The sequence below is a fragment of the Oncorhynchus kisutch genome, linkage group LG24 (assembly GCF_002021735.2).
Source record: "Oncorhynchus kisutch isolate 150728-3 linkage group LG24, Okis_V2, whole genome shotgun sequence".
Classification (NCBI taxonomy): Eukaryota; Metazoa; Chordata; class Actinopteri; order Salmoniformes; family Salmonidae; genus Oncorhynchus; species Oncorhynchus kisutch.
In genome coordinates this window covers 40,557,473-40,582,132 of record NC_034197.2, presented here as the reverse complement: position 1 = coordinate 40,582,132, position 24,660 = coordinate 40,557,473, and the positions used below count along the sequence as shown (strand labels likewise).

Below are 24,660 nucleotides of genomic sequence, written 5' to 3'. Positions count from 1 at the left end.
CAATGTAGAAAATAGTAGAAAATAAAGAAAAACCCTTGAATGAGTAGGTGTGTCTAAACTTTTGACTGGTAGTGTAAATATAATATACTGTAAATATAATATACTATAAATATACTGTAAATATAATATACTATAAATATACTGTAAATATAATATACTGTAAATATACTGTAAATATAATATACAGTAAATGTACTGTAAATATAAGATACTGTAAATATACTGTAAATATAATATACTATAAATATACTGTAAATATAATATACAGTAAATGTACAGTAAATTTAATATACTGTAAATATACTGTATATATTTTTTTAGTTGAAAAAAATGACCTGCGTCCGGACCTCTCTGTCCTCATTTGTAGTTACGACCCTGCCTCCTCCTTCCTGTTACTCCTCCTTCCGCTTCCTTCCTACACCTGTCCCATATGAAGGTTGCCCTCCTCCTCCCAGTTACTCCTCCTCTGCTCTTCCTCCTCCCTCATCTCTCCCAGTAGACAGACTCCATACACAGACTCCCCTCCTCTCTGTCCCTCCTTTCCTCCCCCTAGACAGGCCCCATGTTTGTTTGTCAATTGGGGTGTGTAGGGTGAATACGTGGTCTGTCGTGCGGTAATTTGATAAAAGCCTATTTGACATTTGCTCAGTACATTGTTTTCAATGAGGAAATGAACTAGTCTGCTGTTAATGATAATGCTGGGGATTTTCCCAAGGTTGCTGTTGACGCATATCCCATGGTAGTTATTGGGGTCAAATTTGTCTCCACTTTTGTGGATTGGGGTGATTAATCCTTGGTTCCAAATATTGTGGAAGATGCCAGAGCTAAGGATGAGCCCATATATAGACTCACCTCCTCTCTGTCCCTCCTCTCTCCCCCTAGACAGGCCCCATATACAGACCTCCCTCCTCTCTGTCCCTCCTCTCTCCCCCTAGATAGGCCTCATAGACTCCCCTCCTCTCTGTCCCTCCTCTCTCCCCCTAGACAGGCCCCATAGACCTCCCTCCTCTCTGCCCCTCCTCTCTCCCCCTAGACAGGCCCCATAGACAGACCTCCCTCCTCTCTCCCCCTAGACAGGCCCCATAGACCTCCCTCCTCTCTGCCCCTCCTCTCTCCCCCTAGACAGGCCCCATAGACAGACCTCCCTCCTGTCTGCCCCTGCTCTCTCCCTTTAGACAGGCCCCATAGACATACCTCCCTCCTCTCTGCCCCTCCTCTCTCCCCCTAGACAGGCCCCATACACAGATTCCCTTCCTCTTCTGTGATGGCCTCCAGCTCGTCTGTGCGGATGGCCTGGGTGATGAGGTTGAGTTCTTCACACATGGTCTCGTAACGGTACGCCACACGGATGTCGGGGACGTTGGTGCGTCGGATATCGTTTCCTTCCTGCCCCTCCTTGATGTAGTGAGGGCCCAGCCAGTAACTCTTCACCTGAGGACAGAAAGTGGATTGAGGAAAAGTACTGTAACTTGTCAGGTGATTAAACGAGGTTCCCTCCAAACAGATCATGTATGACCGTGGGAAATAGTAGTAGTGTGTGTTAGAGATACATTGATTGGTTGCAGGCTGTTCCAGGCATTACGAAGATCTGTTGATCTGAACAGACCTAAGCAAAGTCTGTCAATCTCAAACATACACATATCCTTAGGAACAGGCTAAAAGTAGGAACAGGCTAACAGTAAGAAGAGGATTACAGTAGGAACAGGATAACAGTAGAAACAGGATAACAGTAGAAACAGACTCACAGTAGGAACAGGCTAACAGTAGGAACAGGATAACAGTAGAAACAGGATAACAGTAGAAACAGACTCACAGTAGGAACAGGCTAACAGTAGGAACAGGCTAACAGTAGAAACAGGCTAACAGTAGGAACAGGCTAACAGTAGGAACAGGCTAACAGTAGGGAACAGGCTAACAGTAGGAACAGGCTAACAGTAGGAACAGGCTAACAGTAGGAACAGGCTAACAGTAGGAACAGGCTAACAGTAGGAACAGGATAACAGTAGGAACAGGCTAATAGTAGGAACAGGATAACAGTAGGAACAGGCTAACAGTAGGAACAGGCTAACAGTAGGAACAGGCTAACAGTAGGAACAGGCTAACAGTAGGAACAGGCTAACAGTAGGAACAGGCTAATAGTAGAAACAGGCTAACAGTAGGAACAGGCTAACAGTAGGAACAGGCTAACAGTAGAAACAGGCTAACAGTAGGAACAGGCTAACAGTAGGAACAGGCTAACAGTAGGAACAGGCTAACAGTAGGAACAGGCTAACAGTAGAAACAGGCTAACAGTAGAAACAGGCTAACAGTAGAAACAGGCTAACAGTAGGAACAGGCTAACAGTAGGAACAGGCTAACAGTAGGAACAGGCTAACAGTAGGAACAGGCTAACAGTAGGAACAGGCTAATAGTAGAAACAGGCTAACAGTAGGAACAGGCTAACAGTAGAAACAGGCTAACAGTAGGAACAGGCTAATAGTAGAAACAGGCTAACAGTAGAAACAGGCTAACAGTAGGAACAGGCTAACAGTAGGAACAGGCTAACAGTAGGAACAGGCTAACAGTATGAACAGGCTAACAGTAGGAACAGGCTAATAGTAGAAACAGGCTAACAGTAGGAACAGGCTAACAGTAGGAACAGGCTAACAGTAGGTAAATAATGTAGTAGGGAATAGATGCTCAAGTAAATAATGTAGAAACTTGATAATGCAGTGGTTAATGATAAAAGTAGTACCTTATGAGAGAAACCGCTCATCAGAACACTGTTCCTGGCCAGCTCACACATGTCACAGGAGCTGAGCTTCCACACCTGAGCAGCGATGCTGTACTCCTCCATCAGAGGCTCCTGGAACGGGACAGCGTACAGTAACAGTAATATGTCATACATTCCATCCTGATAATGACATTCAGCCTGAGGAAGGCCCAGAACACCCAGCTCTTGGAGTCAGGGATAGGAGGGCCCCAGCATTAGGGGCCCCAAGCTTGGAATCATGAATATGTACAGTCTGTTCACTTCCACATACTTATTTATTTATTCTCTCTTAGAATATGGTCTATTCTCCACAGCCACTAACCTACCCATCAGAACACGGTCTATTTTCCACAGCTACTTATCTACTCATCAGAACATGGTCTATTCTCCACAGCTACTTATCTACTCATCAGAACATGGTCTATTCTCCACAGCTACTTATCTGCTCATCAGAACATGGTCTATTCTCCACAGCTACTTATCTACTCATCAGAACATGGTCTATTTTCCACAGCTACTTATCTACCCTCCAGAACATGGTCTATTCTCCACAGCTACTTATCTACCCTCCAGAACATGGTCTATTTTCCACAGCTACTTATCTACTCACCAGAACATGGTCTATTCTCCACAGCCTCTTATCTACTCATCAGAACATGGTCTATTCTCCACAGCTACTTATCTGCTCATCAGAACATGGTCTATTCTCCACAGCTACTTATCTACTCATCAGAACATGGTCTATTCTCCACAGCTACTTATCTACCCTCCAGAACATGGTCTATTCTCCACAGCTACTTATCTACCCTCCAGAACACAATCTATTCTCCACAGCTACTTATCCACCCATCAGAACATGGTCTATTCTCCATAGCTACTTATCTACTCATCAGAACATGGTCTATTCTCCACAGCTACTTATCTACCCATCAGAACATGGTCTATTCTCCACAGCTACTTATCTACCAATCAGATCACGGTCTATTCTCCACGGCTACTTATCTACCCATCAGAACATGGTCTATTCTCCACAGCTACTTATCTACCCTCCAGAACATGGTCTATTCTCCACAGCTACTTATCTACCCATCAGTACATGGTCTATTCTCCACAGCTACGTATCTACCCTCCAGAACATGGTCTATTCTCCACAGCTACTTATCTACCCTCCAGAACATGGTCTATTCTCCACAGCTACTTATCTACCCTCCAGAACACGGTCTAATCTCCACAGCTACTTATCTACCCTCCAGAACACAATCTATTCTCCACAGCTACTTATCTACCCATCAGAACATGGTCTATTCTCCACAGCTACTTATCTACCCATCAGAACATGGTCTATTCTCCACAGCTACTTATCTGGGGCGGCAGCGTAGCCTAGTGGTTAGAGCGTTGGACTAGTCACCGGAAGGTTGCAAGTTCAAACCCCCGAGCTGACAAGGTACAAATCTGTCGTTCTGCCCCTGAACAGGCAGTTAACCCACTGTTCCTAGGCCGTCATTGAAAATAAGAATTTGTTCTTAACTGACTTGCCTAGTTAAATAAAGGTTAAAAAAAAACTACCCTCCAGAACATGGTCTATTCTCCACAGCTACTTATCTACCCATCAGAACATGGTCTATTCTCCACAGCTACTTATCTACCCATCATAACATGGTCTATTCTCCACAGCTACTTATCTACCCTCCAGAACATGGTCTATTCTCCACAGCTACTTATCTACCCATCATAACATGGTCTATTCTCCACAGCTACTTATCTACCCTCCAGAACATGGTTTTTGCACAAATACAGATGATGCTCCTTTCCAATAAATATTGCGGTTCTTATTCTGATGACATGATGATTGATGCTTGGCTGCCATTTTGACAAATACAAATATTCTCTCTCTTATCCATAATAATGTCATCATGTAGCCTAACCTACCCGCCCTGTATCTGAGAGCTGTTGTCTGGAGCTCAGCCACCAAGACCAGTGTAGGAACGTTTGTTATTTAACACCAGTTTTTTTTTGTGTAACAAAACTAAATCAGTAGAGATGAAAATGCGATGGAAACATTATTGAACATATATTTTTATTCGGTACTGAAGAGAATAAGAGAATAAGTACATTGTTTGAAACACCTCCGCCGGTGGGAAAATGCGCATATTTTCTTTATGTAGATTTTTTATGAATATTTTCATGAAAATCAGTTGCCAATTGGATGGAAATATTTCTAGCTAGTGACATGGCATCATAGACATGTAATATAGCATATATTTGCATACCGGTATTCATAGCGTTTATTTGTATACACAGTTGGGGTTCACCAACCTTAGTGAAGTGGAACTGCAGAGGATCGTCAGTGGACAGTGAGACCATGAGTCCTCTGGACAGATATTCAGGCAGAGGGTTACGGTGGTAGCTGAGGAACAGGCTGTTGTTGCTGAGAGGAGACATGGCGATACCGATCTGAGCCAGGTAGTACAGGTACTGCAGCACAGGGGCCTGGGGGGGGACAGGGGGAAAGACATGGTGATACACTATGTGTTCTTGTTGTGGGGCCGTTGTCCCCATGGAAACGTTGTTGATAGAAAAGAACAACCAACCCATGAACCATATGCTTTGGAACATTTACAGTAGCCACCATGTTTGAAGGGCACCAGATGGTCACAAGCTCGTACTGTAGTTGACCGAGGCCTTGTCCCCATTGGAGTGTGGGAAATAGAGAGATTGTGGCGGCTGACAAGTGTGCGTGTGCGTGTGCGTGTGCGTGTTGCTCGTGGGATTCAAAGGAGCAGCAATACCTTCCTAAGCAGTAGTCCGTGGGAGATGTTTTCTGACAGCATGAAACCTGACACCAGGTGATGGATAGGCCCCGCCTCCCCACAGTGAGGACGCAGCACAAGGGTGTTGAAACCTCTCTGCCTAGGACACAAACAGAGAGCTGGTTCATTGATAGATAGATAGATAGAGAGAGAGAGAGAGAGAGAGAGAGAGAATCTCCACCTGGCACAGCCAGAAGAGGACTGGCCACCCCTCATAGCCTGGTTCCTCTCTACATTTCTTCCTAGGTTCCGGCCTTTCTAGGGAGTTTTTCCTAGCCACCGTGCTTCTACACCTGCATTGCTTGCTGTTTGGGGTTTTAGGCTGGGTTTCTGTACAGCACTTTGAGATATCAGCTGATGTACGAAGGGCTATATAAATACATGTGATTTTATTTGTACACACAATCATAGAGGTACGGTGGGGATGAGACTCAAACCATATACAACACAACTACTCAGACAGCAAAAGAGATAAGGTGGTTATAATACCTTAGCAACACTGTATAACACAGCTACATAACATAGAGGTCAAAGCCAGGTCATATTGAGTTTATGTTGCATCTTGCACTGTTCTGTTATGATAAGTGACAGTATTGTCGGTGGGTTTCCTGTCTCCATTATCTATTGGTACGTCTGTATAGGGTCATGACCCTCACTGAAATGTGAACTAAGAAGTGTTGCTTATGACTTTTAGTGGCAAGTATCTACAGTAGCTCAGGGCTCTCCAACCCTGTTCCTGGAGAGCTACCCTCCTGTAGGTTCACACCAGGGCTCTCCAACCCTGTTCCTGGAGAGCTACCCTCCTGTAGGTTCACACCAGGGCTCTCCAACCCTGTTCCTGGAGAGCTACCCTCCTGTAGGTTCACACCAGGGCTCTTCAACCCTGTTCCTGGAGAGCTACCCTCCTGTAGGTTCACACCAAGGCTCTCCAACCCTGTTCCTGGAGAGCTACCCTCCTGTAGGTTCACACCAAGGCTCTCCAACCCTGTTCCTGGAGAGCTACCCTCCTGTAGGTTCACACCAGGGCTCTCCAACCCTGTTCCTGGAGAGCTACCCTCCTGTAGGTTCACACCAAGGCTCTCCTACCCTGTTCCTGGAGAGCTACCCTCCTGTAGGTTCACACCAGGGCTCTCCAACCCTGTTCCTGGAGAGCTACCCTCCTGTAGGTTCACACCAGGGCTCTCCAACCCTGTTCCTGGAGAGCTACCCTCCTGTAGGTTCACACCAGGGCTAATTATTAGAGTCAGGTGTGCTGGATTAGTGTTGGACTGAAAACCTTACAGGAACACGGTTAGACTCAACCTCCAGGAACAGGGTTGTAATGAAAACCTCCAGGAACAGGGTTGGAATGAAAACCTACAGCAACAGGGTTGGAATGAAAACCAACAGGAACAGGTTTGGAGAGCCCTGATGGAGAGTCCTAGCTACCATTCCCACATATAGCCAGGTGTTTACAGTGATAATGCTAGAATCAGTGTAAATGGTACAGTGCTGCGTTGTCATGTAGTCTCCTACCTGCGCAGGTGGTTGAGCACGGTCATGTTAGCGTACATATAGTACAGGTAGTAGGCATAAGGAGGGTTGTCTTCCTCAGTCCAGTTGGCTGGCAGAGGACTCTCCATGTTGAAGCAGTGATGCTCTGGTTTAGACTCATCGTCGACACTGTCGAAGCCCACCACCTGAACACACACACACACACAACATCGTCATCGTAATTATCATTGTCGACGTTATCATCTTCATGATCAGTGGTCGTGTTTGAGAGCATCAGTTTAGGTCAGTCGCTGATGACAGACTGAGCTGACTGACGGATATTGTGATGTGTAGATCTGTCGGAATTTGATGTTCTCAAACACGGCCAGTGTCTCAGAGAGGTTTTCTGCTCGACTACCCTCTGTGGAGCAGAAAACAACCAGAAGTTCCAGCTTTTTCTGCGGCAGGGTAGCCTAGTGGTTAGAGCGTTGGACTAGTAACTGAAAGGTTGAAAGTTCAAATCCCCGAGCTGACAAGGTACAAATCTGTCATTCTCCCCCTGAACAAGGCAGTTAACCCACTGTTCCTAGGCCGTCATTGAAATAAAGAATTTGTTCTTAACTGACTTGCCTAGTAAAATACATTTCAGGGGAAATGGAATGAGAGCCTGTGATGTCACTTCCTCTTTTGAACGTTAACAAGGCGGCACTCCATCTTAACTCCTCCCCCACATGAACTGGATTGGTTGAACATTGCAGAAGACAACCTCCCCCACACACAGTTTTTTTCCCCTCCTCCGTCAGGACCAGTAAGATAACGCCGCTCAGGGCATTTCTTTAAAAACCTGCTACGTTAGCTTACTGCTAGACAAAGGCCGTAATAAACCGATCCAAAACACAAGTTTCTCTGAACCCACTAAACCAACGGTTGTTTACTCACGTGCTGTAGGAAGAGGTGCAGCTCACGGTGATTGGTGGGGTCGATGGTGACCTCGAACAGAGGCATGAAGATGTTCTCCAGCAGCTCTTGGAAGTTAGACAGCTGCTTCTTTGTGTGGTACACATCACTGTGGAGAGAGATCACCTTTTTTTCAGATTTGTATTGGGTTTTCAGGTCAAATTAAAAAGAATCACGGTTCAGTAACAATAATTAGGTACTTTCACAGTAATTCAATGTTATCTGGCAGCTGGCTTGACTATAGCTGTGTGGAAGGACTGAAGCACTCTAACCTCTGTCAATTACAAACATGAAAATATGTTGTTTCATTCAGAACAGTGTGGAAGAAGTGGGAACACCAGTCAATTGTTGAATTGGATGAAAGTAGTAGTAACAGAGATGGTATATAATGTTGTAAGAGGCTTTGGTGGTACTCACAAGAGTCGTGGCACCTGCAACAGCCAGCGTACGTTGTTAGAGTAGACTTGGTGTTTGACGGCCCACTGGGCCAGCTTGTCCCATTCGTCCCTCTGTCGGCCGTAGATGGACAGACGCAGCTCCACGTTCTGGTATTTACTCTCCTCCAGGTCAGCCATCACCTCCTGACAGGGTGCAGAGGCATACAATAGTCAGCAGGGGGCACTAAAAACGAGTATAGAACATTACTACTAAAATACAACATAAAATACAATACAACATGACTACAATACAACAGGACTACAATACAAGATGACTACAATACAAGATGACTACAATACAACAGGACTACAATACAGCATGACTACAATACAGCAGGACTACAATACAGCAGGACTACAATACAGCAGGACTACAATACAGCCTTACTTCAAAACAGCATTACTACAATACAGCAGGACTACAATACAACATGACTACAATACAACATGACTACAATACAACATGACTACAATACAACATGACTACAATACAACAGGACAACAATACAAGATGACTACAATACAGCAGGACTACAATACAGCCTTACTTCAAAACAGCATTACTACAATACAAAATACAATACAGCAGTACTACAATACAGCATTACTACAATACAGCATTACTACAATACAGCATTACTACAATACAACATTACTACAATACAGCATTACTACAAAACAGCATTACTACAATACAGCATTACTACAATACAGCATTACTACAATACAACATTACTACAATACAACATTACTACCAAGGACTCCTGATATCTCCAGGAGTTTTAAGTATAATTTGTTGTCTTTATCAGTTGTGGTCTAGTACTGTCTCTTTGCTAGCTAGGTCCATCTACTTTAAGCGCTGTCTGTCTTCCCAGCAGCCTACTTGTGTTAACTGCTGACTGCTCATAACTTGCAGATGATTGTTGACACATCAACCAGACATTAAGGGACAGGGTAAATTATGACTGTTGTTGTTTTGGTAATCAGGGTCAACGGCGCTCTCGTTGTCAAAACTAAGACCTTCGCCCGAAACAAAGACGGTTTTGCAGAGTTGTTCGAGAAGGGAAAGAGAAGGAATGCTCCGACACCACTCTCTCAGTATCTTACCTAATTATTTTCAGATTCTCTAATTTTGCTGTCCATCATTGAAATTCCATTCTGTCACAAACACTTGTCCACTCAAGATTAACATTGTTTTCATCTATCACCCACCAGGTGCCCTTGGAGAGTTAATCAATGAGCTTTACACCTGGATAAACTCATTTCCTGACGATGACTCACTGCTCTTCGTACTGGTCGAGTTCAAACTCCCAACATCTGCCTTCGATGAATTTCTTTCCAACTCTCTCTTCCCCTCCTTGCCTCTTTTCACCTCTCCTTTTCCCAGTCCCCTCCCACTTTCCCAGTCCCCTCCCACTTTCCCAGTCCCCTCCCACTTTCCCAGTCCCCCTCCAACACACAAGGAAGGCAATAGGCTCCCCATAGGCGCCAGGCTCCCCAGCATTGCACACTCCTGCCATCATCATTAGGCACACCTGACTTCCCCCCTCTGTCACGCGAATCAGCGATTATTGGACTCACCTGGACTCAATCACCTCTGTCATTACCTTCCCTATATATGTCTGGTTCCCTGAGATGGCGGAGATTGCGCCTGAAGAATATGGCTGACGTTTTACGTTCTCCTAACCAATTGTGCAATTTTGTTATTTTTTGTGTAAATTATTTTTTACTTGTGTACATAATGTTGCTAATACTGTATCTTATGACTGAAATGAAGGTGAACTACTCACTGGAAGAAACGTTTTCCTTTAACGAGTCTGACGAGAAGGATATCCTGCTTTCACTGGAACAGGCCCAGATTATTTCCTTTTACATTGAACCTTTATTTAACTAGGCAAGTCAGTTAAGAACAAATTCTTATTTAAAAAGACGGCCTACTGGTGAACAGTGGATTAACTGCCTTGTTTAGGGGCAGAACGACATATTTTTACCTTGTCAGCTCAGGGATTCGATCCAGCAACCTTTGAGTTACTGGCCAGACGCTTGAACCACTAGGATACCTGCCGCCCCATAAGGTCCACGCCTTTTGCGTGAAGAAAAGACGCGGGAAAAGGGGACGCACATCGGGGATCCTTCTGAGAATCTGTAGGCGAGCGAGTAAACTACTAATGTCTTCATTCTCCTTGCTAACTTACAATCATTGGAAAATAAAATTGATGACCTACTATTAAGATTATCCTACCAACGGGACATTAAAAACTGTAACATCTTATGTTTCACCGAGACGTGGCTGAACGAAGAAACAGACAATGTAGTGCTAGCGGGATTTTCCGGCAGAACAGAGACGCTACCTCCGGTAAGACGAGGGATGAGTGTCTTTTTGTCAATAACAGCTGGTGTCTAATATTAAAGAAGTCTCGAGGTATTGCTCGCCTGAGGTAGAGTACCTTATGATAAGCTGTTGACCACACAATCTACCAAGAGAGTTTTCATCTGTATTATTCGTAGCTGTCTATTTACCACCACATAGCGAAGCTGACACTAAGACCGCTCTCAACCAACTCTATAAGGCCATCAGCAAAGAAGAAAATGCTCAGAAGCATAACTCCTAGTGGCCGGGGACTTTAATGCAGGCAAACTTAAATCAGTTTTACCAAATTTCTACCAGCATTTCACGCGCAACCAGGGGGAAAAAAATTCTAGCACAGACTGGAATATGTCCCGGGATTCATCCAATGGCATTTTGGATTTTTTTTATTTTTATTTATTTATTTTACCTTTATTTAACCAGGTAGGCAAGTTGAGAACACCTTTATTTAACCAGGTAGGCAAGTTGAGAACACCTTTATTTAACCAGGTAGGCAAGTTGAGAACACCTTTATTTAACCAGGTAGGCAAGTTGAGAACACCTTTATTTAACCAGGTAGGCAAGTTGAGAACAAGTTCTCATTTACAATTGCGACCTGGCCAAGATAAAGCAAAGCAGTTCGACAGATAAAACGACACAGAGTTACACATGGAGTAAAAACAAACATACAGTCAATAATGCAGTATAAACAAGTCTATATACAATGTGAGCAAATGAGGTGAGAAGGGAGGTAAAGGCAAAAAAGGCCATGATGGCAAAGTAAATACAATATAGCAAGTAAAATACTGGAATGGTAGTTTTGCAATGGAAAAATGTGCAAAGTAGAAATAAAAAAATAATGGGGTGCAAAGGAGCAAAATAAATAAATAAATAAAAATTAAATACAGTTGGGAAAGAGGTAGTTGTTTGGGCTAAATTATAGGTGGGCTATGTACAGGTGCAGTAATCTGTGAGCTGCTCTGACAGTTGGTGCTTAAAGCTAGTGAGGGAGATAAGTGTTTCCAGTTTCAGAGATTTTTGTAGTTCGTTCCAGTCATTGGCAGCAGAGAACTGGAAGGAGAGGCGGCCAAAGAAAGAATTGGTTTTGGGGGTGACTAGAGAGATATACCTGCTGGAGCGTGTGCTACAGGTGGGAGATGCTATGGTGACCAGCGAGCTGAGATAAGGGGGGACTTTACCTAGCAGGGTCTTGTAGATGACATGGAGCCAGTGGGTTTGGCGACGAGTATGAAGCGAGGGCCAGCCAACGAGAGCGTACAGGTCGCAATGGTGGGTAGTATATGGGGCTTTGGTGATAAAACGGATTGCACTGTGATAGACTGCATCCAATTTGTTGAGTAGGGTATTGGAGGCTATTTTGTAAATGACATCGCCAAAGTCGAGGATTGGTAGGATGGTCAGTTTTACAAGGGTATGTTTGGCAGCATGAGTGAAGGATGCTTTGTTGCGAAATAGGAAGCCAATTCTAGATTTAACTTTGGATTGGAGATGTTTGATATGGGTCTGGAAGGAGAGTTTACAGTCTAACCAGACACCTAAGTATTTGTAGTTGTCCACGTATTCTAAGTCAGAGCCGTCCAGAGTAGTGATGTTGGACAGGCGGGTAGGTGCAGGTAGCGATCGGTTGAAGAGCATGCATTTAGTTTTACTTGTATTTAAGAGCAATTGGAGGCCACGGAAGGAGAGTTGTATGGCATTGAAGCTTGCCTGGAGGGTTGTTAACACAGTGTCCAAAGAAGGGCCGGAAGTATACAGAATGGTGTCGTCTGCGTAGAGGTGGATCAGGGACTCACCAGCAGCAAGAGCGACCTCATTGATGTATACAGAGAAGAGAGTCGGTCCAAGAATTGAACCCTGTGGCACCCCCATAGAGACTGCCAGAGGTCCGGACAGCAGACCCTCCGATTTGACACACTGAACTCTATCAGAGAAGTAGTTGGTGAACCAGGCGAGGCAATCATTTGAGAAACCAAGGCTGTCGAGTCTGCCGATGAGGATATGGTGATTGACAGAGTCGAAAGCCTTGGCCAGATCAATGAATACGGCTGCACAGTAATGTTTCTTATCGATGGCGGTTAAGATATCGTTTAGGACCTTGAGCGTGGCTGAGGTGCACCCATGACCAGCTCTGAAACCGGATTGCATAGCAGAGAAGGTATGGTGAGATTCGAAATGGTCGGTAATCTGTTTGTTGACTTGGCTTTCGAAGACCTTAGAAAGGCACGGTAGGATAGATATAGGTCTGTAGCAGTTTGGGTCAAGAGTGTCCCCCCCTTTGAAGAGGGGGATGACCGCAGCTGCTTTCCAATCTTTGGGAATCTCAGACGACACGAAAGAGAGGTTGAACAGGCTAGTAATAGGGGTGGCAACAATTTCGGCAGATAATTTTAGAAAGAAAGGGTCCAGATTGTCTAGCCCGGCTGATTTGTAGGGGTCCAGATTTTGCAGCTCTTTCAGAACATCAGCTGAATGGATTTGGGAGAAGGAGAAATGGGGAAGGCTTGGGCGAGTTGCTGTTGGGGGTGCAGTGCTGTTGTCCGGGGTAGGAGTAGCCAGGTGGAAAGCATGGCCAGCCGTAGAAAAATGCTTATTGAAATTCTCAATTATGGTGGATTTATCAGTGGTGACAGTGTTTCCTATCTTCAGTGCAGTGGGCAGCTGGGAGGAGGTGTTCTTATTCTCCATGGACTTTACAGTGTCCCAGAACTTTTTTGAGTTAGTGTTGCAGGAAGCAAATTTCTGCTTGAAAAAGCTAGCCTTGGCTTTTCTAACTGCCTGTGTATAATGATTTCTAGCTTCCCTGAACAGCTGCATATCACGGGGGCTGTTCGATGCTAATGCAGAACGCCATAGGATGTTTTTGTGTTGGTTAAGGGCAGTCAGGTCTGGGGAGAACCAAGGGCTATATCTGTTCCTGGTTCTAAATTTCTTAAATGGGGCATGTTTATTTAAGATGGTTAGGAAGGCATTTTTTAAAAATATCCAGGCATCCTCTACTGACGGGATGAGATCAATATCCTTCCAGGATACCCCGGCCAGGTCGATTAGAAAGGCCTGCTCGCAGAAGTGTTTCAGGGAGCGTTTTACAGTGATGAGTGGAGGTCGTTTGACCGCTGACCCATTACGGATGCAGGCAATGAGGCAGTGATCGCTGAGATCTTGGTTGAAGACAGCAGAGGTGTATTTAGAGGGGAAGTTGGTTAGGATGATATCTATGAGGGTGCCCGTGTTTAAGGTTTTGGGGAGGTACCTGGTAGGTTCATTGATTATTTGTGTGAGATTGATGGCATCAAGTTTAGATTGTAGGATGGCTGGGGTGTTAAGCATGTTCCAGTTTAGGTCGCCTAGCAGCACGAACTCTGAAGATAGATGGGGGGCAATCAGTTCACATATGGTGTCCAGAGCACAGCTGGGGGCAGAGGGTGGTCTATAGCAGGCGGCAACGGTGAGAGACTTGTTTTTAGAGAGGTGGATTTTTAAAAGTAGAAGTTCAAATTGTTTGGGTACAGACCTGGATAGTAGGACAGAACTCTGCAGGCTATCTTTGCAGTAGATTGCAACACCGCCCCCTTTGGCAGTTCTATCTTGTCTGAAAATGTTGTAGTTTGGAATTAAAATGTCAGAGTTTTTGGTGGTCTTCCTAAGCCAGGATTCAGACACAGCTAGAACATCCGGGTTGGCAGAGTGTGCTAAAGCAGTGAATAGAACAAACTTAGGGAGGAGGCTTCTAATGTTAACATGCATGAAACCAAGGCTATTACGGTTACAGAAGTCGTCAAAAGAGAGCGCCTGGGGAATAGGAGTGGAGCTAGGCACTGCAGGGCCTGGATTCACCTCTACATCGCCAGAGGAACATAGGAGGAGTAGAATAAGGGTACGGCTAAAAGCTATGAGAATTGGTCGTCTAGAACGTCTGGAACATAGAGTAAAAGGAGGTTTCTGGGGGCGATAAAATAGCATCAAGGTATAATGTACAGACAAATGTATGGTAGGATGTGAATACAGTGGAGGTAAACCTAGGTATTGAGTGATGAAGAGAGAGATATTGTCTCTAGAAACATCGTTGAAACCAGGAGATGTCATTGCATGTGTGGGTGGTGGAACTAATAGGTTGGATAAGGTATAGTGAGCAGGACTAGAGGCTCTACAGTGAAATAAGCCAATAAACACTAACCAGAACAGAAATGGACAAGACATATTGACATTAAGGAGAGGCATGCTTAGTCGAGTGATCAAAAGGGTCCGGTGAGTGGAGAGGTTGGTTGGTGATTTAGACAGCTAGCCAGGGCATCGGTAGCAAGCTAGCATAGGATGGAGGTCTGTTGTTAGCCACCTCCTGCGCTCCGTCAGTAGATTAGTGGGGTTCCGTGTGGTAGAGGGGATCAATCCAAATCACACAACAACAACAAAAATAAAAACAATAGATATAGTTATAGAGGCCCAAGAAGAAAACATAATAATAATAAAAATAAAATAAAAAAAATAAAAATAAAAATTGTCCGATTGTCTATTCAGATAGCAGCCGGTAAGACAGCTAACGGTTAGCAGGCCGCAGAAGGGCGTTCAGGTAACGTCGCGACGGAGGAGCCAGCCAAATAACTCCTTCGGGTAGATAACGTCGGCAGTCCAGTTGTGAAGGCCCGGTGGGGCTCCGCGAAGGCAGCAAAACGGGTCCGGATAGGCGACTGCAGCCCAGGTGCGATTGATGGAACTCAGGAGTGATTGACGGAGCTTGCTAGCTCCGGAACAATTGATGTTTGCTCCGGAATCGACGAAGGCCGATAGTCACACGGATAGCAGCTAGCTAGCTGTGAGATCCGGGCATGAATGTCCAGAGAGCAGTCGAAATCCAGGGACATGGAGAGAAAAATTGGTCCGGTATGCTCCGCTCCGAGCCGCGCTGCGCCGTACAGAACTGGCGATAGACTTTCGAGCCAAAGGATAGCCGATGACCACAAACCGTGGTTAGCTGAACACCAACGACTTGCCAGTAAAGGAGCCAACTAGCTTCTGGATTAGCTTCTGGCTAGCTTCTTGGAGGATTACAGATCTGAGGTAAATAATACTTTTTTATAAATATACATTGGTGAGGCGGGTTGCAGGAGAGTGTTTTGAAGATGAGTTGATGGAAAATAAAAATAAAATGTATGTGAAAAAGTTGTAAATATATATATATACAGGACACGACAAGACGAGGACAAAAGACGTCTGAACTGCTATGCCACCTTGGAGAAGAGGAGGAATACACCACCTCAGTCCGCATCGAGTTAAAAGCTAGAGCTGCCACTTTCAAGGAGCGGGAGACTAATCCGGACGCCTATAAGAAATCTAGCTATGCCCTCTGACGAACCATCAAACAAGCAAAGCGTCAATGCAGGATTAAGATTGAATCCTACTACACCGGCTCTGACGCTCGTCGGATGTGGCAGGGTTTGAAAACTATTTAACGACTACAAAGGGAAACCCAGACGCGAGCTGCCCAGTGAAGCGAGCCTACCAGACGAGATAAAAATATTTTATGCTCACTTCGAGGCAAGCAACACTGAAGCATGCACGAGAGCACCAGCTGTTCTGGATGACTGTGTGATAACGGTCTCGGTAGACGATGTGAACAAAACCTTTAAACAGGTCAACATTCATGAAGCCGCTGGGCCAGATGTATTACCAGAACGTGTACTCAAAGCATGCGCGGACCAATTGTCAAGTTTCTTCACTGACATTTTCAACCTCTCCCTTGACTGAGTCTGTAATACCTACATGTTTCAAGCAGACCACCATAGTCCCTGTGCCCAAGGAAGCAAAGGTAACCTGCCTAAATTATTACGGCCCCGTGGCGACGGTAGCCATGAAGTGCTTTGAAAGGCTGGTCATGGCTCACATCAACAGCATCCTCCCGGACACCCCAGACTCACTCCAATTAGCATACTGCCCCAACAGATCCACAGATGACACAATCTCAATCGCACTCCACACTGCCCTTTATACTGTTTTTGGTTCCACCGCGATTCTCTACTCTTCTTATGATTTGAACACTCTTTCTCTTGTGGAAACTCCCTCCAATTTGAAAGTTTACACAAGAGGAGAAAGGGTTGAGAATTGTGACGGAACTATTGTTTACTAGGTTAAGGTAGAGGGCATGTACAGTATGCTGATTATACCTTGATGATGTGTCCGAAGTATTTCCCTTCTAAGTGGTTGTCTGTCTTGATGAAGATCTCTCTCAGGATGGACTCGCCGATGGGGTTGTATTTGGCGTTGAACTTGTCAAAGCGATGGAAAGTGTTACGGTCCTGTGAGGAGAAAGGGGACAGTTCTCAGTCAATGTCTCACTCTTTGATGTCGCTGCCAAGCTGTCACATCAGAGAGTCATCTGTCTTTAAAGTACAATTGTCAATCAAAACAAAGCTAAATAATTGAACGACTGTTAATCCATCCTTTTCCTAAGATCTCTTCATTGACTTTCCTGTCTCCTCTATGTTTCCTCTCTTAATACAGGAACCACAACCAATATACACTGCTCAAAAAAATAAATAAAGGGAACACTTAAACAACACAATGTAACTCCAAGTCAATCACACTTCTGTGAAATCAAACTGTCCACTTAGGAAGCAACACTGATTGACAATACATTTCACATGCTGTTGTGCAAATGGAATAGACAACAGGTGGAAATTATAGGCAATTAGCAAGACACCCCCAATAAAGGAGTGGTTCTGCAGGTGGGGACCACAGACCACTTCTCAGTTCCTATGCTTCCTGGCTGATGTTTTGGTCACTTTTGAATGCTGGTGGTGCTTTCACTCTAGTGGTAGCATGAGACGGAGTCTACAACCCACACAAGTGGCTCAGGTAGTGCAGCTCATCCAGGATGGCACATCAATGCGAGCTGTGGCAAGAAGGTTTGCTGTGTCTGTCAGCGTAGTGTCCAGAGCATGGAGGCGCTACCAGGAGACAGGCCAGTACATCAGGAGACGTGGAGGAGGCCGTAGGAGGGCAACAACCCAGCAGCAGGACCGCTACCTCCACCTTTGTGCAAGGAGGAGCAGGAGGAGCACTGCCAGAGCCCTACAAAATGACGTCCAGCAGGCCACAAATGTGCATGTGTCTGCTCAAATTGTCAGAAACAAGACTCCATGAGGGTGGTATGAGGGCCCGACGTCCACAGGTGGGGGTTGTGCTTACAGCCCAAAACCGTACAGGACGTTTGGCATTTGCCAGAGAACACCAAGATTAGCAAATTCGCCACTGGCGCCCTGTGCTCTTCACAGATGAAAGCAGGTTCACACTGAGCACATGTGACAGACGTGACAGTCTGGAGACGCCGTGGAGAACGTTCTGCTGCCTCCAACATCCTCCAGCATGACCGGTTTGGCTGTGGGTCAGTCATGGTGTGGGGTGGCATTTCTTTGGGGGGCCGCACAGCCCTCCATGTGCTTGCCAGAGGTAGCCTGACTGCCATTTGGTACCGAGATGAGATCCTCAGACCCCTTGTGAGACCATATGCTGGTGGCCCTGGGTTCCTCCTGGGTTCCTCCTAATGCAAGACAATGCTAGACCTCATGTGGCTAGAGTGTGTCAGCAGTTCCTGCAAGAGGAAGGCATTGATGCTATGGACTGGCCCGCCCGTTCCCCAGACCTGAATCCAATTGAGCACATCTGGGACATTATGTCTCGCTCCATCCACCAATGCCACGTTGCACCACAGACTGTCCAGGAGTTGACAGATGCTTTAGTCCAGGTCTGGGAGGAGATCCCTCAGGAGACCATCCGTCACCTCATCAGGAGCATGCCCAGGCGTTGTAGGGAGGTCATACAGGCACATGGAGGCCACACACACTACTGAGCCTAATTTTGACTTGTTTTAAGGACATTACATCAAAGTTGGATCAGCCTGTAGTGTGGATTTCCACTTTAATTTTGAGTGTGACTCCAAATCCAGACCTCCATGGGTTGATAAATTTGATTTCCATTGATCATTTTTGTGTGATTTTGTTTTCAGCACATTCAACTCTGTAAAGCAAAAAGTATTTAATAAGAATATTTAATTCATTCTGACCTTCTTCCTCTCCCTCTCCTTCTCCTTCCCCTTCTTCTCCTTTTCCTTCTCCCTCTCCTTCACCTTCACCTTCACCCTCTCCTTCACCCTCTCCCTTTCCTTCACCCTCTCCCTTTCCTTCACCCTCACCCTTTCCTTCACCCTCACCCTCTCCCTCTCCTTCACCCTCACCCTCACCCTCTCCTTCACCCTCACCCTCACCCTCTCCCTCGCCTTCTCCCTCCCCCTCTCCTTCACCCTCACCCTCTCCTTCACCCTCACCCTCTCCTTCTCCCTCCCCCTCTCCTTCTCCCTCCCCCTCTCCTTCTCCCTCTCCTTCTCCTTCTCCCTCTCCCTCGCCTTCTCCCTCCCCCTCTCCTTCACCCTCACCCTCTCCTTCACCCTCACCCTCACCCTCTCCTTCTCCCTCCCCCTCTCCTTCTCCCTCCCCCTCTCCTTCACCCTCACCCTCACCCTCTCCTTCACCCTCACCCTCACCCTCTCCTTCTCCCTCCCCCTCTCCTTCTCCCTCCCCCTCTCCTTCTCCCTCCCCCTCTCCTTCACCCTCACCCTCTCCTTCACCCTCACCCTCACCCTCTCCTTCTCCCTCCCCCTCTCCTTCTCCCTCCCCCTCTCCTTCACCCTCACCCTCTCCTTCACCCTCACCCTCTCCTTCTCCTTCTCCCTCCCCCTCTCCTTCTCCCTCTCCCTCGCCTTCTCCCTCCCCCTCTCCTTCTCCCTCTCCCTCGCCTTCTCCCTCCCCCTCTCCTTCACCCTCACCCTCACCCTCTCCTTCTCCCTCCCCCTCTCCTTCTCCCTCCCCCTCTCCTTCTCCCTCCCCCTCTCCTTCACCCTCACCCTCTCCTTCACCCTCACCCTCACCCTCTCCTTCTCCCTCCCCCTCTCCTTCTCCCTCCCCCTCTCCTTCTCCCTCCCCCTCTCCTTCACCCTCACCCTCTCCTTCACCCTCACCCTCACCCTCTCCTTCTCCCTCCCCCTCTCCTTCTCCCTACCCCTCGCCTTCTCCCTCCCCCTCTCCTTCTCCCTCTCCCTCGCCTTCTCCCTCCCCCTCTCCTTCTCCCTCTCCTTCTCCCTCACCCTCTCCTTCTCCCTCCCCCTCTCCTTCACCCTCACCTTCTCCCTCACCCTCACCCTCTCCTTCTCCCTCCCCCTCTCCTTCTCCCTCCCCTTCTCCTTCTCCCTCCCCCTCTCCTTCTCCCTCTCCCTCGCCTTCTCCCTCCCCCTCTCCTTCACCCTCACCCTCTCCTTCACCCTCACCCTCACCCTCTCCTTCTCCCTCCCCCTCTCCTTCTCCCTCCCCCTCTCCCTCCCCCTCTCCCTCTCCCTTCCCTTCTCCAGCACTACTCACAGCGTGCATGTCCAGTGTATCCACACTCAGGTCGAAGGCTGTGAGGTTCATGGTTTGGAACACCTCCATGAGCGTCTGTCCCTTGCCTCTCTCCACATGGACGATCTCCCCTGGATACTTCTTCATGGCCCTCTTGATGAACCTCAGCAGGTGTTTCTGGTTCATACAGGACGAGGCGTGGATGTGGGTGTCCACCTGGGTGTGCAACAAGGAACCAGACACAGACACAGATGAAGCTGTTATGTGGCACTTTATCAATCAAAATGAAGATAGAATATTCTATGTATGTATTTTATTTAACTAGGCAAGTCAGTTAAGAACAAATTCTTATTTACGATGACGGCCTAGCGTCAGACCGAACCTCTGTCATGAGGCTCAAGAAATACGCAACATTTCGAGGGCATCGGCCTGAGCATGCATCTGTGCACATTTGAAAATCTTGGTCACATAATGAGCAGTTATTTAGGGTGCAAGATGATATGTAGATCACTGATTCTGCGTAGCGGTATAGACAGTAGAGGACAGTATAGCTCTCGCTGGTCCTCTCCAACACACTAATTGAGGACTCACCTTGCGTATGTTATAGAAATCTCTGTGAGGAACTTTCTTCTGAGCTGCCAGTTCCTTCATCTCATTCAGCAGGATGTGCATCTGGAACTTAGAACTCAGGTACTGTAAGCGACGGTAACAGAACGACTTCCTGTGAAGGCAGGAAGTGAACACGGACACAATGTCAGTTGGTCCACTGATAACAGAGAGCACACCGTCAGGAGTAACTGACAGACGGTTCTGTCATCATGATGTTTTGTATCTGGAGAAAATGTGTTTCTTGACAGAATGGCCATTACAGAAACCTTAGGTTTGGTTCAATCTGTAGCACGATTTAAATTGAAAGTTAACTTGCAATTGAGCCGACATATGCCGTGTCTACCGTAAATGCAGTCTCTGCTAATGCGGGAACATTGCCTTTAAATATCTGTCACGCTGCAGCGCAAGTCTTCAGCGCTACGGATTGAATCAACACTACCACATGTATACCATCAGAGGTACGTTAACTCACACAGGTCCGTTGATGATGAGGGCCGTCATGACGTTCATATCAGCGATGTACTCCGATAGGTCTGGGTAGGGCAGCTCCAACTCTGTAGACCTGACATGGCAGTACACAGGCCTTTAACACCGTCTCGATAGCATACAGCCGGCAAACTAAAAGGCACTGTCACAAATATTATTTTCATAATGATGAACTCATAACAACCTACGATGTACGGTTGCTAGGCATTGGCATGTTTATAACCACGGTAAAAATTCATCTAAAGCCAATAGGTGTATTTACAAGGGCCTTTACAAGGTGCTATAACAGGTCTAACACTATGATATGTTGAGAGTTAATTGATGCGTCTCACGTGTCCATGCTGTCCTTCTTTGTGTAGATGTGGACGACACCGTTTACCATCTTGCAGCCGTAGCCTATATCAGGAGGCATACAGGCAGGGTCCTGGTTTTCATAGGGGTGTGTGGCGGAGACAGGAGGATGGACCGTCTGGTCTAAGTCTAGAATAGAAGATAGTACAATAGAATAGAATCAAATAGAATAGAATCAAATAGAATAGAATCAAATAGAATAGAATCAAATAGAATAGAATCAAATAGAATAGAATCAAATAGAACGTTACTAAAGTTTGTGTCCCTCAGACACAGACATTCTATATACCCAAACATTTGGGATGGAACTGGAATGCACAGAGCCAAACTAAAGATTTATTTTCACGCTGAATTTCAGTGATGAAAATTCTCCTACACTGAGTGATAGTCTGTTCTAGCAGGAGGCAGATGGGGGATAGCACATGTGAAACCACCTCTTCATCTGTAGCTGGCTTGCTTTACCTACCACCTGTGAGTGTATGCATGTAGGTAGGTAGGTATTATTATTTTTTTACCTTCATTTAACTAGGCAAGTCAGTTAAAACCTCTTAAGGATCTCTACAGATCGGTGTCCCACCCTCTTGACGGTTGAGCAAATGTGCGCTAAAGTGATTAGCAAGACGTTGCAAGTAACAGGAACATTTCCCAGCACATAGACATGTTTGATATGGGCAGAAAGCTACATTTTTTGTTAATCTAACTGCACTGTCCAATTCACAGTAGCTATTACAGTGAAGGAACACCATGCTATTGTTTGAGGAGAGTGCACAATTATGAACTTAAAAATGTATGAATAAAACAATTAGGCACATTTGGGCAGTCTTGATACAACATTTTGTATAGATATGCAATTGCAAATTGCACATGTACTGCTGCCATCTAGTGGCCAAAGTGTAAATTGCGCCTGGGCTAGAATAATTCATTATGGTCTTTCTCTTGCATTTCAATGATGATTCAAAATTCCAACAAAAAACGCATGTATTTTTCTTTGTATCATCTTTTACCAGATCTAATGTGTTATATTCTCCTACAGTATTTTCACATTTCCACAAACTTCAAAGTGTTTCCTTTCAAATGGTATTAAGAATATGCATATCCTTGCTGCAGGGCCTGAGCTACAGGCAGTTAGATTTGGGTATGTCATTTTAGGGGATAATTGAAAAGAAGGGGCGGATCCTTAAGAGGTTTTTAAGAACAAATTCTTGTTTACAATGAAGGCCTACCCCGGCCAAACCCAGACGATGCTAGGCCAATTGTTTGCCATCCTATGGGACTCCCAATCAGGCTGGATGTGATGCATTCTGGATGTATGTAGGTAGGTAGGTAGGTAGGTAGGTAGGTAGGTAGGTAGGTATGTATGTATGTATTTATGTAAGTATGTAGGTAGGTAGGTGTGTACGTATGTATGTAGGTAGGTATGTATGTAGGTAGGTATGTATGTAGGTAGATAGGTATGTAGGTAGGTATGTATGTAGGTAGGTAGGTAGGTAGGTAGGTATGTAGGTAGGTATGTAAGTAGGTAGGTATGTATGTAGGTAGGTAGGTATTTATGTATGTCTGTGTACTCTACCTGCAGTAACAGAAGTCTCAGGTATCTCCTCATAGATACCCATATCTAGAGGTCTGTCACTGAGCTCCTCCAGGTAGCTGGCTGTGGTTCGACAGAAGCTCTGCATGGACAGGCCGATGTACTTCTCCCTGATGAACAAGGCCTTCACTACACACTTAGCAGCATCCAGCAGGTCTGTGAAGGGAACCTGGAGAGAAGGGGGCGGGGAGAGAGGGCACAAGTTAGTTCTGCCAGTCCTACTTCTAGCCTCCTACTTCCGGAGAGGAATCCGCTTCGAAGAAACATGTAACATGTCGGAAAGTTTTTACACAAGACCTGTATTCGATATCATTAATCAAAGCCAGGGAACCTTACTGAATAAAAAGTCAAGGTGTTGATCGTGGTGAAAGCGGTAATGGCTGTTTGGGGGATATTTCTGTGACCTACCCCACATTTCTCCTCTCCAGAGATGGAGACCCGCTGATACTCCTTCTCTCCTTCCCGCTCCATCTCCTTGGGATACAGGTCCATGAATGCCTGGCTCTGCTCCTTCAGGTATCTAACACACCATAACAATGTTTAATTCTATAACGTTTGTTCTATTCTACTGAGCTACTTTATTTGATGTTTCCTGTTCTTATCTTTTATTGTTTCTTATTGTTGTTTCATTGTCCAGACGGAATCTGCAAGTAAGCGTTTCATTGTCCAGACGGAATCTGCAAGTAAGCGTTTCATTGTCCAGACGGAATCTGCAAGTAAGCGTTTCATTGTCCAGACGGAATCTGCAAGTAAGCGTTTCATTGTCCAGACGGAATCTGCAAGTAAGCGTTTCATTGGAAGGTGTATCCCATCTGTATCCTGTACATACGACTAATAAAACTTGAAACTTAATAATTACTATTATTATATTATAAAGAGGGAATTGAAACTATGTATAGACCGTGGTAGCCTGCTGAGTTTAAGAGAGATGTGACCAACCAGGATTTAAACCCAAGGTCTTCTGCATGCCACGAGACTGTGCTAGCCCACTTAGCGAAAACCAATAGATATAAGCTTAGGGAGCTAATGTGAGTCTCCTTACTGTTCTCACTCTAGGTCAGTAGCTAGCAGAGCTAATGTGAGTCTCCTTACTGTTCTCACTCTAGGTAAGTAGCTAGCAGAGCTAATGTGAGTCTCCTTACTGTTCTCACTCTAGGTCAGTAGCTAGCAGAGCTAATGTGAGTCTCCTTACTGTTCTCACTCTAGGTCAGTAGCTAGCAGAGCTAATGTGAGTCTCCTTACTGTTCTCACTCTAGGTAAGTAGCTAGCAGGGCTAATGTGAGTCTCCTTACTGTTCTCACTCTAGGTCAGTAGCTAGCAGAGCTAATGTGAGTCTCCTTACTGTTCTCACTCTAGGTCAGTAGCTAGAGGAGCTAATGAGAGTCCCCTTACTGTACTCACTCTAGGTAAGTAGCTAGCAGGGCTAATGTGAGTCTCCTTACTGTT

General features: G+C 45.8%; 1 protein-coding gene across 1 annotated transcript in view; it reads right to left on the bottom strand.

The window, feature by feature from the left end:
* Nucleotides 1-1,074: 1,074 nt before the first annotated feature.
* LOC109869084 (AMP deaminase 2) overlaps nucleotides 1,075-24,660 on the bottom strand; it is a 71,755-nt gene continuing 48,169 nt past the window's right edge. The window contains exons 5-18 of the mRNA XM_031804316.1: nucleotides 23,623-23,734; nucleotides 23,197-23,383; nucleotides 21,608-21,755; nucleotides 21,262-21,351; nucleotides 20,772-20,901; nucleotides 20,202-20,396; nucleotides 16,956-17,087; nucleotides 8,410-8,573; nucleotides 7,975-8,101; nucleotides 7,078-7,241; nucleotides 5,542-5,662; nucleotides 5,069-5,242; nucleotides 2,735-2,845; nucleotides 1,075-1,431 (exon numbers count right to left, since the gene is read on the bottom strand). Of these exons, the coding sequence (XP_031660176.1) occupies nucleotides 1,225-1,431; nucleotides 2,735-2,845; nucleotides 5,069-5,242; nucleotides 5,542-5,662; nucleotides 7,078-7,241; nucleotides 7,975-8,101; nucleotides 8,410-8,573; nucleotides 16,956-17,087; nucleotides 20,202-20,396; nucleotides 20,772-20,901; nucleotides 21,262-21,351; nucleotides 21,608-21,755; nucleotides 23,197-23,383; nucleotides 23,623-23,734 (2,062 nt within the window). The 3' untranslated portion in view covers nucleotides 1,075-1,224. The remainder of the gene's footprint in view (nucleotides 1,432-2,734; nucleotides 2,846-5,068; nucleotides 5,243-5,541; nucleotides 5,663-7,077; nucleotides 7,242-7,974; nucleotides 8,102-8,409; nucleotides 8,574-16,955; nucleotides 17,088-20,201; nucleotides 20,397-20,771; nucleotides 20,902-21,261; nucleotides 21,352-21,607; nucleotides 21,756-23,196; nucleotides 23,384-23,622; nucleotides 23,735-24,660) is intronic.